The sequence below is a fragment of the Ranitomeya variabilis genome, chromosome 4, assembly GCF_051348905.1.
Source record: "Ranitomeya variabilis isolate aRanVar5 chromosome 4, aRanVar5.hap1, whole genome shotgun sequence".
NCBI lineage: Eukaryota > Metazoa > Chordata > Amphibia > Anura > Dendrobatidae > Ranitomeya > Ranitomeya variabilis.
The window spans coordinates 176,925,987-176,942,993 of record NC_135235.1 but is presented as its reverse complement, the minus strand read 5'-3'; the positions used below and the strand labels follow the sequence as shown (position 1 = coordinate 176,942,993).

At 42.0% G+C, this 17,007-nt stretch overlaps 1 protein-coding gene across 3 annotated transcripts in view; it reads right to left on the bottom strand.

The window, feature by feature from the left end:
- The window catches only part of DLG5 (discs large MAGUK scaffold protein 5), a 491,099-nt gene that overhangs the window by 49,983 nt on the left and 424,109 nt on the right, over window positions 1-17,007 (bottom strand). For all 3 annotated transcript variants that reach the window (XM_077259413.1, XM_077259411.1, XM_077259412.1), the window contains 4 exons: window positions 12,649-12,779; window positions 12,381-12,545; window positions 10,102-10,285; window positions 299-447 (listed from right to left, as the gene is read on the bottom strand). In XM_077259413.1, the coding sequence (XP_077115528.1) occupies window positions 299-447; window positions 10,102-10,285; window positions 12,381-12,545; window positions 12,649-12,779 (629 nt within the window). The remainder of the gene's footprint in view (window positions 1-298; window positions 448-10,101; window positions 10,286-12,380; window positions 12,546-12,648; window positions 12,780-17,007) is intronic.

The following is a 17,007-nucleotide window of genomic DNA, read 5'->3' as shown; positions in this document are numbered from 1 at the left end:
GCATTTTGTATTTCCTTGCGTTCTCTTTGTCTAATATTTAAATTTGTTTTGAGATCTGAAACAGTTAAGTTTGACAAACATGCAAAAGAATAGGAAATCAGGAAGGGGGCAAACTCTTTTTCACAAAACTGTAACAACTGCTTGACCTGTGTCAATTGTGGAGATTACACAATGTAGTGCCATCATCCTGCTAATTAGAAGAGGACCATGACAATCATTAAACTGTTGTAATACTCTAAGTACAGGACATACATTCTTATGTTCCTGAAAACGTTTAATAAAGTTTCAGGAGACTGACCTTATGTAAAACCCATCACCAGCCTGGTCTTTGATTTTGTTGAACTCGTCCACTTTTTGCTGCACCTTCAATTTAACGTTTTCTGTTGGCTTTAGCATCTCTAGATAGGCTTCCTCTGCTGTTTTGTTCCTCATGTCAACAGAGCCATACTAAGGAGGGAAACAATAAAAAAAACTGGGTAGAAAGATGGGAATAGGAAGAAAATTTTGAAAAAAATAATATGCAAGCCCCAAGATATTTATCTTTATTTGACATTTGGGTTTTGTTTTAGTGCATTACTTCCCCTCCTTTTTAATATTTCTGTATTTAATTAATGTTTTCAATTATGGTATTGCATTGTTTCTTTTATCTAGATTTCTCTGTATTACTGCTACTCTATGCTGCTCTGCATGTGCTTGCTGATTTCAACTTCACACGAGTTTCTCAAAACAGAATACATGATTACCTTTTTTTCTGTAATGTTTTTTGATTTTGTTTACTGTGTTTTTTGCTTTTGACTTCAGTGTAGGGAGTCGCAAAACAATGAGGACCCTTGACATGGGTTTGGAAATTTTGCATATTGGCCAAAATATCGAACAATACCTCATGCATATTACATAGTATTACTCTTGTTTTAATTTCTATGCAGGATATAGCCAGGCCCATCAATGTTGGCTTTGTAAATTAGGGTGTCTGTCCCTGTGTGCATCCCACTTATACAGTACTGGACAGCCTGCCTGATCTAATAGAATGGGCGTCACTGATAAGCTGTAAGCCAGAAAATGTGCACTTCATCTGTGTGACTGGTGCCCTACACAAGCCTTATCTGTGAGCAATTCTAATCCTCGGCGACAGCCCCCTCCATGATTTGATAGTTGTGTGAGTGGTTGTTTCATCAATATTATTCTGCACTTCAGCCTTTATCAAAGGGGACCTGCAGTATCCTGTGGTGCATTACTTCTGTGACTGGTGTTGGCAAATACAGCTGACTTTTTTCTGCTTTTTTTAAAAAAAAATGTTTTGTGTCCTTTTGTAGTGTTTTATTTCATGCAAGTTTCTTGCTGAGTGTCCCTGATGCCAGCTCTCTGCACACTAAGCGGCACCTAATAATCAGCTGCCAGTCTTTCTACTGATGCAGAAGCTGATTAATCTCATTTATAAGGCTTTCTTTTTCCCCTACAGGTCAATCCCTGATGAAGCAGAATGCTAAATGCATGTTGGGGGTGTGTGCTAAGGTTATTTTCTACCTATACTTAACAAACTGTATATCTTGTGTGATGCAGTGACCTCTGTTACTGCTAGGGGGCGCTGTACGTGCTCCCCAGGACACGCATGGAGGGGTAATGGGGATAGTGAGACAGTGTCCAGCATTGTGGTGAATGGCCGGTATGTGTCGCAGAGGAGGTCTTCTGCGCTGTAAGCCTCACTTGATATGGGGAGCTGCTCCCTGCGATGCAACCCGGGGTATTTTGTCTTTGGTGCACATGAGCACTAAGATGTCATTTAGTGCATCTGGGTACAGGTTGCGGGTAGCTATGAGAGATGGGAGGGTCTGGCTATCCACATACTTCACCTCTGGGTGAGGGTGCTCACTGTACCGCTTTTTCCCGCGGAAAGGGCGGGTGTTTGAGGACCTGCAGTGATGTCAGGGTCAAATGACCAGCCCATGTGATCCATACCTCACCTGTGGGTGTGGTTACAAGCTACATAATGGAGGTATGTTTGGCACATGGGGAGTTGTCTGGGAGTCTGTCAGCACAGACAGACTTCCATGTATCCAGGCTGGACACTACAGAGTGGTCTGTGTGCAGAGTCAGTGACGGCACTGTGTTGGGGAGCTACTGACCTTCGGTGGGCCTGGACTGTTGGGAGTGCCCTGGTCACAAGGACAGTGATCCCCGTAAGGCAGCTCCCCAGGAGAGAGGACTGACAGGAGGTCAGTGTGTGGAGCAGGAGCTCCGGGAAGGGGTAACCTCAGACAAGGGGATTGTAAGAAAGGCAGAGAGGTGTATCTGTTATATGAACTGACTGATGTCCTATAATGTTTTGTGGATGTAATGAAATGGACTGTACTCTATCTGGTTTATGCTGAATTTAAATAAACCGGATTGCCTGCTTAAGTGAGTAACCATCCGTGTGCCTGAATATCGCGGTCAAGCGAGTGTCCCCCAACACAAACAGATAGTTAGCGCTATCTCACACTTGATTTATAGTTGGTTTATTTAATCAGACTGTCGTGGCCGCTGCTGAGAGGGTACAAGAGACCTCCACCGGAGGTCGATAGAGCGGAGGACTCGGTAAGGCACTACTAACGTAAACCCACGCTGCTGCAGCGGCCTCCACAAAGGGGGGAAGGATAGTCAACAAAGCCAGGTCGGTAATTGACAGGAGCGCGGTACCAGTGGGGAGAAACAAATGCGTAGTCAGAAGGAAGCCAGAAGGTCAGAGCCGGTCGGCAGCGGGAATACCGAGGACGTTAGACAGAGACACCAGTCAGAAAACAAGCCGGGTCAAAACACAACGGGGTCCGATCACAGGGGGGAAATCTAAGTCAAGGACGGGTACAGGGAACGTGCAAGCACCGAGAGTCAAGAAAAAGCAAGAGGACAAATCAGGGTGTAACGGGGTCAGCTGCTCAAGCCGAAGACTGGAACTATAACTGACATGGGCTGTCAGCAGCAGCGCAGAGAAATAGCCGACCATGCACCAAAGAGATGCAGAGAAAGGTTAACCCACACATGACCAAGACGGGGAGGAGATGGAAGAAAGCAAGCCCCAACCTGGATCATGACAGTACCCTCCTCTCAATGGAGGGGCCACAGGATAACACGCGTGAAAGGTCCAAACCAACTGATTAGCATGGACTGAAAATGCCGGAACCCATGACAGGTCCTCCGGAACGTAACCCCTCCAATGAACTAGTTATTGAAGCGAAAGGCGGACCATGCAAGAGTCCACCACCTGTTCCATCTCATACTCGGCCATCCACCGAGACAGGTGACGGATGAGACGGAGACTCCCCTGAGGAGGACACAAAAGGTTTCAAAAAGGGCTTTATGGAACATGTTAGGGATCCGAAGCGATGGGGGCAAGTGCAAACGGAAGGCCACAGCATTAATCACCTCCACAATCTCATAAGGGCCGATGAACTTAGGCACCAGCTTAGCAGAAGGAACCTTCAACCTTATATTATTGGTAGATAACCATACCTTATTCCCCACCTGGAATATAGGCCCTACCGATTGTATTTTATCAGCAAAAAATTTATATTTGCCCTGAGCCTCCCCAATATTCCTCTGGACCACCTTCCACACCTCCCTCAACCGTTGAATAGCCAAATCAGCCCCTGGACACCCGGAATCCAGTTGGGAAAATTCCCCAAAATGAGGGCGAAAACCGTAATTACAAAAAACAGAGAGGTGCCAGTGGACTGATTAATACGGTTATTAAAAGCAAATTCTGTCACAGGCAATGAACAGCACCAATCGCACTGCTGAGATGTGGCCAAACATTGCAAAATTTGCTCCAAAGACTGATTGGTCCTCTCCGTCTGACTGTTAGTCTCAGGATGGTAGGCCGATGAAAATGTCAAATACCCAACCTCTTATAAAAGGCGCTCCAGAATTTGGACACAAATTGCACCCCTCTATCTGAAACCACACTCAAAGGCACACCATGCAACCGAACCACATGTTCCATGAATAATTTAGATAAAAGTTTCAGCATTAGGCATACCAGTCAGAGGCACAAAATGCGCTTGCTTACTAAATCTATCCACCACCCAAAACACAGTTTTGCCACTAGACGGTGGGAGATCGGTGATAAAATCCATGGCCAGGTGAGTCCATGGTCTATCCGGAATTGGCAATGGCACCAATTCCCCGGCCAGATGGTTATGGAAGTTTTTACCACGGACACATATATCACAGGATGACACAAACATCTCCACATCAGAAGCCAACGAGGACTACCAAAACAGCCTAGCAATGGCTCTACGGGTGGTCGAGATCCCAGGATGCCCACTCAGGGCAGAGTCGTGGAACTCCTGGAGCACTCTCAAATGAAACTGAACAGGCACAAAGAGCTTATTGTCAGGTGCCGACGGAGGAGCAAGAGTTTGAGCCTCATGAGTCTCTCGCTCCAATGCTGAGGAAACCCCAGCCACAACCACTCCGTGCTGAAGAATGGAGGCAGGAGATTCAGGAGGTAATATTGGGTCCAAGCTACGAGATAAAGCATCAGCCTTGACATTCTTGGAACCAGGTCTAAAAGTGATAGAAAACTGAAACTGAGAAAAAAAAGTGACCACCTCGCCTATCTCGTTGTCAATTGTTTGGCCGACTCAATATAGGACAGGTTCTTGTGATCCGATGGACAGCTCCCTCCAAAAAATGCTTCCATTCTTCAAAAGCCAGTTTAATGGCTAATAACTCCCAGTTACCCACATCATAATACCTTTCAGCGTGAGAAAACTTCTTAGAGAAGAAGGCACAGGGTCTTAAATTGGTCAAAGTGGTGGGTCCCTGGGATAATACCGCCCCCACCCCCACCTCGGAGGCATCCACCTCAACAATAAATGGTTATGACGGATCCGGTTGGATCAATACAGGGGCAGATATAAAACATTTCTTTAAAGAAGAAAATGCCGTAATAGCTGAGGCCGACCAATTTTAAATACCAGCTCCCTTTTGGTTCAGATCAGTGAGGGGTTTGAACACCTGGGAAAATCCTTTAATGAATTTTCGATAATAATTGGCAAACACTAAGAAACGCTGAAGCCCTCTAAGATTCCTGGGTTGCACCCAATCTACAATGGCCTGTACTTTTCTAGGGTCCATATGAAACCCTTCAGCAGATAAAATGAAACCCAGAAAAGACAATTCTTGAACGAAAAATGAACACTTCTCTGGTTTAGCAAAGAGTGACTTCTCCCGGAGCCTTTGAAGAACCGCACGAAGATGACCCATGTGGGCCTGTTTATCAGCAGAGTATACCAGGATATCATCCATATAAACCACCATAAAGTGCCTAATAAAATCAGAAAAAACATGGTTAATAAAGTTCTGGAAAACTGCCGGCGCATTAGTAAGGCCAAAGGGCATAACCACATTTTCAAACAGTCACTCTGAGGTGAAAAATGCAGTTTTCCACTCATCCCCCTCCCGCATACAGATAAGATTATATGCTCCCCAAAGGCTCAACTTAGAGAACCATCTGGCCCCAGACAACTGATTGTATAAGTTAGGAATCAGAAGGAGGGGGTACGTATTCCTCACAATCATTTTGTTCAGTTCTTGAAAATTGAGACATGGGCGTAGACCACCATCTTTTTTTTTTTACAAAAAAGAACCCCACCACCACATGAGAAACAGACGGACGAATGTGACCTTTATGAAGTCTTTCAGAGATATATTTCTTCATGGCGGCCCGCTCAGGACCAGAGAGGTTGTACAAACGGGCCTTGGGCAATTTAGCACCCAGAATCAGGTTTACAGTACAATCGAATGGGCGGTGTGGTGGTAGAACCTCAGCCTCCTTTTCAGAGAACACATCCTCAAAATCCTTCAGGTACTCCGGAATACCCTCCAGACTGATGGATGACACAGATACAGAAACAAGGCAACCCCGGGAAGAATTAGGTCCCCATTTCACTATATCCCGAGCTTCCCAGTCAATGACCGGGTATGTAGTTGTAACCAGGGAAGCCCTAACACCAGTCCAGCAGGAAGATTATCCAGAACAAAACATGCAATGTGTTCTGGATGTAAGGGCCCCACCTTGAGGGTAAACTCCTCAGAGATTAAAGTAACCACATTCTTAGTGAGGTGTGTAGTATCAATGTCAACGAGATTCATGGGAGTCTTCAACCTAACTGTCCCTAACTTACATTTGGCCACCAAATTAGAGTCAATCAAGTTCAAGGATGACCAACAGTCCACAAAAGCAGAAGTAGAAGTAAAGAGGTTCTCAACACCCAGCTCCACATCGAATAGTAATTTTAGAAATGAGGAAAAAGGTACCTGAGATTCTGGGCAACCTCCTCGGTAGTTACCCAGACTTAGGCGTTTCCCGGCGCCTTGGGAATCGGAGGGCAGTTGGGACAGTCCCTCTTCCAGTGACCCAGATTACCGCAGTAAAAACGTAAGTTTTCCTTCTCGCCGCCGTCTTCTCTCTCTGTCCTTGACGGTGGTGGCCCCCATCTCCATGGGTTCGGAATGTGACGGACATCAGGGTTTACCGGGAGCAAAGGAACCTCATGTTGCATGACACCCCTCTCCCATAATCTCCGATCCAGATGGCCTGTGTTATGGCTTCCTCTAGAGAGCTGAGTCGAGGGTGGAGAGCAAGAGCGTCTTTAAGATGGTCTGAGAGTCCCATCCTGAACACCGCAGCGCAGAATCATTCCAGGGCACCTCAGTGGACCACTGTCTAAATTCCGAGCAGTACCACTCGGCAGAGAGCTTTCCCTGAAAAAGACCCATGATAGTGTCCTCCGCCACCCTAACGCGGTCAGGTTTATCAAAGATTAATCCTAGGGCCTCAAAGAACCTATTCACATTCTTTCAGAGGCGGTCGGGGGTAAAGAGAAAGACCAAGACTGCGGATCCTCCCTAAGTAAAGAAATTATTATCCCTATCCGCGGACTCTAATCCCCAGAGGATCGGGGTCTAAGGGAAAACAACAACTTGTAACTTTCCCTGAAAACACGGAACCTATCCTTCTCCCGAGAGAAGGTGTCAGGGAGTTTGACAGAGGGCTCAGGAAAGTGCAGAGAAACATCAACTGACTAACTGACAGATGAGGAAGAAAAAACCCGGATCCGTTTTTATCGTCTCAGTCAGCTCTCTCTGCAACTGACTATGGGATGTGGTCAGGGCCCTATGCTCTACCGATAATTCCTGCATCATCTGTGTCAGGCTGGAAATTTGATCCACCAAGGTACGGAGCGGATCCATAGCACAGAAAGAATGAAGGGAAAAAAAAGAAACTCTTCACTATGTTGGTCAGTTATAATGTCGTGGCCGCTGCTGAGCAGGTACGAGAGACCTCCACCAGAGGGCGCTAGAGCGGAGGACTCAGTAAGGCACTACTAACGTAAACCCGTGGTGCCACAGCGGCCTCCACAAAGGGGGGAAGGATAGTCAACAAAGCTAGGTCGGTAACAGACAGAAGCGCGATGCCAGCGAGGAGAAACGAATGCGTAGTCAGAAACAAGTCAGAGGGTCAGGGCCAGTCGGGAGCGGGAATACCGAGGACGTTAGACAGAGACACAGGTCAGAAAACAAGCCAGGTCAAAACAAAATGGGGTCCGCTCATGCCGACCATGCACCAAAGAAAGACAGAGAAAGGTTAACCCACACATGACCAGGACGGGGAAGAGATGGAAGAAAGCAAACCCCGACCTGGATCATGACACAGACTAAGCAGTGTTCACTATAAATACAGGCCTGTATAAAAATCAGCTTATTGGATACATAGTATTTGACTATTTTATCATTGCTATATACTTTCACTTTATTACTGTAATTTCATATCAATTATATATTTGATTCACCTTTTTCCATTGTATTTATTCTTCATATTAATTATGTATTTATTCATCTATTTTGTGCATATTTTTTATGGTGCATTAACCCCTTTACCCCTAAGGTTGGTTTGCATGTTAATGACTGGGCCAATTTTTACAATTCTGACCACTGTCCCTTTATGAGGTTATAACTCTGGAGCGCATCAACGGATCCCGGTGATTCTGACACTGTTTTCTCGTGACATATTGTACTTCATGACAGTGATAAAATGTCTTTGATATTACTTGCGTTTATTTGTGGAAAAAATGGAAATTGGCGAAAATTTTGAACATTTCGCAATTTTCCAACTTTGAATTTTCATGCCCTTAAATCACAGAGATAGGTTACACAAAATACTTAATAAGTAACATTTCCCACATGTCTACTTTTCATGAGCACAATTTTGGAACCAAATTTTTTTTGTTAGGGAGGTATATGTTAAAAGTTGACCAGCGATTTCTCATTTTTACACCACCATTTTTTTAGGGACCACATCACATTTGAAGTCACTTTGAGGGGTCTATATGATAGAAAATACCAAAAATTGACACCATTCTAAAAAGTGCACACCTCAAGGTGCTCAAAACCACATTTAAGAAGTTTATTAACCCTTCAGGTGCTTCACAGGAATTTTTCTAATGTTTAAAAAAAATATGAACATTTAACCTTTTTTCACAAAAAAATTAGTTCAGATCCTATTTGCTTTATTTAACTAAGGGTAATAGGAGAAATTGGATGCCAAAAGTTGTTGTACAATTTGTCCTGAGTACGCCAATACCCCATATGTGGGGGTAAACCACTGTTTGGGCGCATGGCAGAGCTCGGAAGGGAAGGAGCGCCATTTGACTTTTCAATGCAAAATTGGCTGGAACTGAGATCGGATGCCATGTCGCGTTTGGAGAGCCCCTGATGTGCCTAAACAGTGGAAACTGCCCACAAGTGACACCATTTTGGAAAGTAGACCTCCTAAGGAACTTATCTAGATGCGTGGTGAGCACTTTAAACTCCCAAGTGCATCACAGAAGTGTATAATGTAGAGCCTTAAAAATAAAAAATCATTTTTTTCACAAAAATGATCTTTTCGCCCCCAATTTTTTATTTTCCCTAGGGTAACAGGAGAAATTGGACCCCAAAAGTTGTTGTCCAATTTGTCCTGAGTACACTGATACCCCATATGTGGGGGTAAACCACTGTTTGGGTGCATGGCAGAGCTCGGAAGGGAAGGACCACCGCTTGACTTTTTCAACGCAGAATTGGCTGGAATTGAGATAATTGAGCCCGGGTCACCTTGACGGGATAGTACGTCAGATCTCAGAAAGGGGTTAATTTTTTTTATCGTATATATTTAATTAGATGCACACAATACTGATTTGGTTTATGCATTTAGCATAAAATATTGCATTTATTTTCCCTGCAATCAGTTGGTGTCCTCTCCCTCCCTATGCCATGCACATTTTAAATCAAGTCTTCATGTTATGCTGTTTTTGGTCTCTGTTTGAATTGACAAAATCATTATTATTGAGTATTGGTTTATTGTCCGATTAATTTTTTACCAGGGTGTTTGGGATTTTCTTGTTCTAATGTATACGTTAAGCAATAACACATGTAAAAAAACCACATAAATGTTCTGGTTCTAAAGAACTCAGGCTCTAAAAAACTCAAGCATGATGATTTATACTAATAAAGAATGTAGGACATTCATATCCCATAACATTATTTTATCTTATGCAAAACATGTTAGATGATAGAAGCACCATCACAATCTTTAAGGGAATCTATCATTAGTTTTTTTTTCAAACCTATTTGAAAGGAGCAGGTAGGGCCTGAATCCAGTGATGTGTCATTTACTGGGCTGCTTGCTGCAGTTTGATAAAATTATAGATTTATCTGCTGCAGATCTAGCAGTTCCATGAATGCTGATCTCTGTATAATGTCACCCACACCACTGATTACCAGCTTTCTGACTATGCACAGTATACACAGAAATCTGTGAACCAAACTTTGGGGTGGGGTTTATACAGAGCTCATGAATATGGAAGACTAAGTGTCAGCAGGTTTACCAGTCCTCTTTTAACAATCTCCTGCTGACAAAAAATATGATTTTATCAAAACTACAGCAAGGAGCCCAGAAAGTGAAACACTGCTAGAATGAGGGTATCTATATCTATATTATGCTTCTCTTTGATTAGGTAACAAACTCCTGGTGAAAGATTCTCTTTAAACAGCTTAGACAGTCAGTTTATAGATCCCACATACATCTATAATGAAGTCTCCTGACATCAGCCCTTCCAGTCCGCTGGATGCATTATCCTCATCTAAATCCAACACATATATTCCATGAAGGTTGCCTCCACAGATCTGCATTCCAAGCTCCACAGGAGATTTTGACAGAATGACTATGCGGATTTCTGAGTGTTTCTTTATGCCATCCACTGGTGTCCTAGTTAAGAAAAAAAACCACATTATTATCGACACCACAGAGCACTGTATCAAATGTCATAGGTAAAAGAAGAAAAGTCAAATATAGAATAAAATATCCCCTTTTCTCGTTGTTTTTATCAATGCATTTCAGGAGACAAAATATTTTTTTGTTGATGCAGTTGTATGATAGCTTGGGGTACATATAACTTATTACCTAACTTTGGTTAACTTTTTATGGGGCGAAATGGAAAAAAAATAACAATTCTATTTTTGATTCCTTAAATTTTTACAGTATTCATGTGTTGCCCAAATAAAGAAATACGGTTATTATGTGGGTCAGCTTAATTATGGTTATAGAAATTTTACATGTTATTATTCTTGCACAACACCATTACCAAATATACCATTTTGTGGAAGTTACACAACTTTTTAATCACTTTTTTAGCAGGTGGAATGAAAATTATTAAAAACAATTCAGTTTTGTCTTATTTTGTAAATATCATTCATTAAAATTGAAGTTAACTTCATTTTGCAGGTCGATACAATAATGACAATATCAAATATAGATTTTTTTTTTTTTTAGGTATACCTTTTTTTTTTCAAACCAATAGCTTTCTGATTTTTACACTAGCTGAAGAGCCCGGCGTAACTAACAGTGGTTAGTTATAACAAATTAAAATGACTATATATATATATATATATATATATATATATATGTAAATAAAGCTGAGTGTATAGCCCCGCCCACGCCGCATAGCCACACTCACTCTAATATCCAACATCATCCCGCCAGCCAGAGCCACCTGACTACTACCCCTAATATCCCACATCATCCCGTCAGAGCCAACATTGTCAGGTTGGCGCTGTTACACCGATTAAAAGAATACCTGGGTTGGAGAAATCCGTCTTGTGTTTGTTTTTTGTTAATCTGTGTTTTAATTTTTAAGTTAATGAGACGCTTCATTAATAGAAGTTCCTGATTCTGGGCTCCCCCTGCAGTCAGTGACAGAGGGTGATCAGTGTTGGCAGGTAATAAATTGTGTTATTTCCAGCTGTACAGAAGGACGATAACACCATAGAAATGATAAGAATAATAGGACTCAGTTACCACAACTGTCTACAAGGAAAACTGTTGCTCATAGCAACCAATCACAGCTCAGCTTTCATCTTTTAAACAGCTCTGGTGAAATAAAAGATGCTTAGTGATTGGTTGCGGAGTGGGCGGGGCTATTTGGCGTGGGCATGGCTGATACATACACACGCATATACACTCAGCTTTATATATTAGATAGAGTTAGCTATGTGGAGACTCATTTTTTTCTATTTCATTTTTTTCTGTAAGGCAGATGAACAAAAACAGTAATTCCGGCAGTTTTTTTTTGTAGGTGAAATAGCGTTTTTTTTTATCCGTGCATCTGTAACAACCTGTAGTATAAAATGCTGTCTTGTTAGAATAAGGGCTTTTTTCCACAGATTAAAGCATTGTTTACTTGAAGAACTGGAATTTTTATCCTACAGTTAGTATCTAAAACACACAAACATTTTTTGCACTATTTATTAGTCATTCAAGGGGACTTCAACATGCAATTGGATGATTGCACAGGTAAATACACTGCACTCCATATGTAGTACAGTGCATTACCTTATGAAGTCAGTGTTATAAGCCTATTAGATTCTGCCTCCCAGAGGGTCTGATAGGCATCAGCATATCATAGACACTGAGGCCTTTGTTAGTTGTCCAGTTGCCAAAACTACACATTAAGGTGGATCACGTTCATATGGCATAGATAGGTCTCTTTCTGACTGTCAAACTCCTCAATGCTGATGTCACTATTGACAGTGGAATATGAGGGGCTACCTGCCTGGATCGATCAGAACATTAATCCTAGCAGTCACAGCAGGAGCCTGGCTTTGAATATCAGATTGGCTCCTGCTGCTCATCACATGGGTACTGAAGAAATAGCCTGGGGATTATCATGATGTATAAAGCAGACATAAAGGACTAAAGGCTCATGAAGTATAGATGCTATGTAGCGTCCATGGGTTAAAAGTTTGTAGGTTTAGTATATTTTGAAAAAGATAGTTTTTTCTTAGAGGGAGAAAAGAAAAATCACCTAAGTGAGCTGTGAGGGCTTGTACTGGGAGTGGTTTCTTTTGAAGGTGGGGTTATGGTCCCCTCATCTTGTTCACTCACAGTGTCAATGACGGAATGATTGTCAGGTGTTGCAGCACCGCTTCCGTGAGGTGTAGAGTGAGAAGTACTGGAATCCAGGCGTGAACTGGTGAAAAAATGAACAAACAAATCCATAGAAAATATGCAGTAATTGTAGAAAACGATAAGGATTGTTCTAATGAACTAGAAAACATGACTGCACATAATACCTGGATCGTGAATGAAGTGGCTGGCACATGTGAGGGTTATACTGGGCTAGGATTGTGATGGTATCACACTGCTGTCCGATGATCAATCGTGCTTGCTGCTCTGTTGCATTTCTCAAATTTATACCATTAAACTGCAGGAAACAGTGTAAAGATTAATGTAAAAAATACACAAAAGGAGATTTTACTAAAGGACTACATAAGGCTGAATCTACTCATAGACTTTTTGCAACAAGACCCTCAAAATTGACCAGCTCAATAATAAGAGAAACTCTCTGAGAAACATATTTTATGTTTGACAATGTGGTTTTTCCATATCACAATAATTATTAAAAATAAAAAAGTTGAAATTTTGCAATGTTCACACTGGACACTGGCATTCTTAGACTCTACCTTTGTCACAGTGAACAGACTCAAACCTTATCCTTATTGAAGCATCTAATGAGCCTGTACAAAGGTTATTGGGAAGATCAGCATTAGCGTTGACATCGTCTGTATGATTGGTGGATCCTGTGATTTCAGCTTTGACAGATTTTTCCAGTCAGTGTAATCCTCCTTCTGCTGATAAGGAGCCTTGCTGAAAACTCCACAAAGGACAATAAGAACAAGTGTAAAAAACGCCACTGAAACCATATACAGTATGAATTGCAAGATTGCTAATATTGTTTTTTTTAATAAATATCATGATATGACGGTCTACTTGTGGTTTGACGGGCTGGAGAGGGAAAGGTCATTCTTTCCAATATACTTTGCCCATTACATTTTAGACTCTGTATGTATAATTTTTTCTTTCGACTTGTGTGTTAAAAATTCTGATTACTAAAAATGGGTCAGATTAACCCCTTAAGCCCCGAGGGTGGTTTGCACGTTAATGACCGGGCCAATTTTTACAATTCTGACCACTGTCCCTTTATGAGGTTATAACTCTGGAACGCTTCAACGGATCTTGGCGATTCTGACATTGTTTTCTCGTGACATATTGTACTTCATGTTAGTGGTAAAATTTCTTCGATATAACTTGCGTTTATTTGTGAAAAAAACGAATATTTGGCGAAAATTTTGAAAATTTCGCAATTTTCCAACTTTGAATTTTTATGCCCTTAAATCACAGACATATGTCACACAAAATACTTAATAAATAACATTTCCCACATGTCTACTTTACATCAGCACAATTTTGGAACCAAAATTTTTTTTTGTGACGGAGTTATAAGGGTTAAAAGTTGACCAGCAATTTCTCATTTTTACAACACCATTTTTTTTTAGGGACCACATCTCATTTGAAGTCATTTTGACGGGTCTATATGATAGAAAATACCCAAGTGTGACACCATTCTAAAAACTGCACCCCTCAAGGTACTCAAAACCACTTTCAAGAAGTTTATTAACCCTTCAGGTGTTTCACAGGAATTTTTGGAATGTTTAAATAAAAATGAACATTTAACTTTTTTTCACACAAAATTTATTTCAGCTCCAATTTGTTTTATTTTACCAAGGGTAACAGGAGAAAATAGACCCCAAAAGTTGTTGTACAATTTGTCCTGAGTACGCTGATACCCCATATGTGGGGGTAAACCACAGTTTGGGCGCATGGCAGAGCTTGGAAGCAAAGGAGCGCCATTTGACTTTTCAATGCAAAATTGACTGGAATTGAGATGGGACGCCATGTTGCATTTGGAGAGCCCCTGATGTGCCTAAACATTGAAACCCCTAACAAGTGACACCATTTTCGAAAGTAGACCCCCTAAGGAACTTATCTAGATGTGTGGTGAGCACTTTGACCCAACAAGTGCTTTACAGAAGTTTATAATGCAGAGCCGTAAAAATAAAAAATCATATTTTTTCACAAAAATTATCTTTTCACCCCCAATTTTTTTTTTTCCCAAGGGTGAGAGAAGAAATTGGACCCCAAAAATTGTTGTGCAATTTGTCCTGAGTACGCTGATACCCCATATGTGGGTGTAAACCATTGTTTGGGCGCAGGGCAGAGCTCGGAAGGGAAGGAGCGCCATTTGACTTTTCAATGCAAAATTGACTGGAATTGAGATGGGACGCCATGTTGCATTTAGAGAGCCCTTGATGTGCCTAAACATTGAAACCCCTAACAAGTGACACCATTTTGGAAAGTAGACCCCCTAAGGAACTTATCTAGATGTGTGGTGAGCACTTTGACCCAACAAGTGCTTTACAGAAGTTTATAATGCAGAGCCGTAAAAATAAAAAATCATATTTTTTCACAAAAATGATCTTTTCACCCCCAATTTTTTATTTTCCCAAGGGTAAGAGAAGAAATCGGACCCCAAAAATTGTGCAATTTGTCCTGAGTACACTGATACCCCATATGTGGGTGTAAACCATTGTTTGGGCGCAGGGCAGAGCTCAGAAGGGAAGGAGCGCCATTTGACTTTTCAATGCAAAATTGACTGGAATTGAGATGGGACGCCATGTTGCGTTTGGAGAGCCCCTAATGTGCCTAAACATTGAAACCCCCCACGAGTGACACCATTTTGGAAAGTAGACCCCTTAAGGAACTTATCTAGATGTGTGTTGAGCACTTTGACCCAACAAGTGCTTCACAGAAGTTTATAATGCAGAGCCGTAAAAATAAAAAATCATATTTTTTCACAAAAATGATCTTTTCACCCCCATTTTTTTATTTCCCCAAGGGTAAGAGAAGAAATTAGACCACAAAAGTTGTTGTGCAATTTGTCCTGAGTACGACGATACCCCATATGTGGGTGTAAACCATTGTTTGGGCGCATAGCAGAGCTCAGAAGGGAAGAAGCGCTATTTTACTTTTCAATGCAAAATTGACTGGAATTAAGATGGGATGCCATGTTGCGTTTGGAGAGCCCCTGATGTGCCTAAACATTAAACCCCCCCACAAGTGACACCATTTTGGAAAGTAGACCCCCTAAGGAACTTATCTAGATGTGTTTTGAGAGCTTTGAACCCCCAAGTGTTTCACTACAGTTTATAACGCAGAGCCGTGAAAATAAAAATTATTTTTTTTTTTCACAAAAATGATTTTTTAGCCCCCAGTTTTGTATTTTCACAAGGGTATCAGGATAAATTGGACCCCAAAAGTTGTTGTCCAATTTGTCTGGAGTACGCTGATACCCCATTTGTGGGGAGGGACCACTGTTTGGGCGCATGACAGAGCTCGGAAGGGAAGGAGCGCCATTTGGAATGCAGACTTAAATGGATTGGTCTGCAGGCGTCACGTTGCATTTGCAGAGCCCCTGATGTACCCAAACAGTACAAACCCCCAACAAGTGACCCCATATTGGAAACTAGACCCCCCAAGGAACTTATCTAGATGTGTTGTGAGAACTTTGAACCCCCAAGTGTTTCACTACAGTTTATAACGCAGAGCCGTGAAAATAATTTTTTTTTTTTTTTTCCACAAAAATGAAATTTAGCCCCCAGTTTTGTATTTTCACAAGGGTATCAGGATAAATTGGACCCTAAAAGTTGTTGTCCAATTTGTCCTGAGTACGCTGATACCCCCTATGTGGGGGGGAACCACTGTTTGGGCGCATGACAGAGCTCGGAAGGGAAGGAGCGCCATTTGGAATTCAGACTTAAATGGATTGGTCTGCAGGCGTCACGTTGCATTTGCAGAGCCCCTGATGTACCCAAACAGTACAAACCCCCCACAAGTGACCCCATATTGGAAACTAGACCCCCCAAGGAACTTATCTAGATGTGTTGTGAGAACTTTGAACCCCCAAGTGTTTCACTACAGTTTATAACGCAGAGCCGTGAAAATAAAAATTATTTTTCTTTTTCACAAAAATGATTTTTTAGCCCCCAGTTTTGTATTTTCACAAGGGTATCAGGATAAATTGGACCCTAAAAGTTGTTGTCCAATTTGTCCTGAGTACGCTGATACCCCCTATGTGGGGGGGAACCACTGTTTGGGCGCATGACAGAGCTCGGAAGGGAAGGAGCGCCATTTGGAATGCAGACTTAAATGGATTGGTCTGCAGGCGTCACGTTGCATTTGCAGAGCCCCTGATGTACCCAAATAGTACAAACCCCCCACAAGTGACCCCATATTGGAAACTAGACCTCCCAAGGAACTTATCTAGATGTGTTGTGAGAACTTTGAACCCCCAAGTGTTTCACTACAGTTTACAACGCAGAGCCGTGAAAATAAAACATATTTTTTTTCCCACAAAAATGATTTTTAGCCCCCCAAATTTTTATTTTCCCAAGGATAACAAGAGAACTTGGACCCCAGAAGTTGTTGTTCAATTTGTCCCTAGTACGCTGATACCCCATATGTTGGGGTAAACCCCTTTTTGGACGCACGGGAGAGCTCGGAAGGGAAGGAGCACTGTTTTACTTTTTCAACGC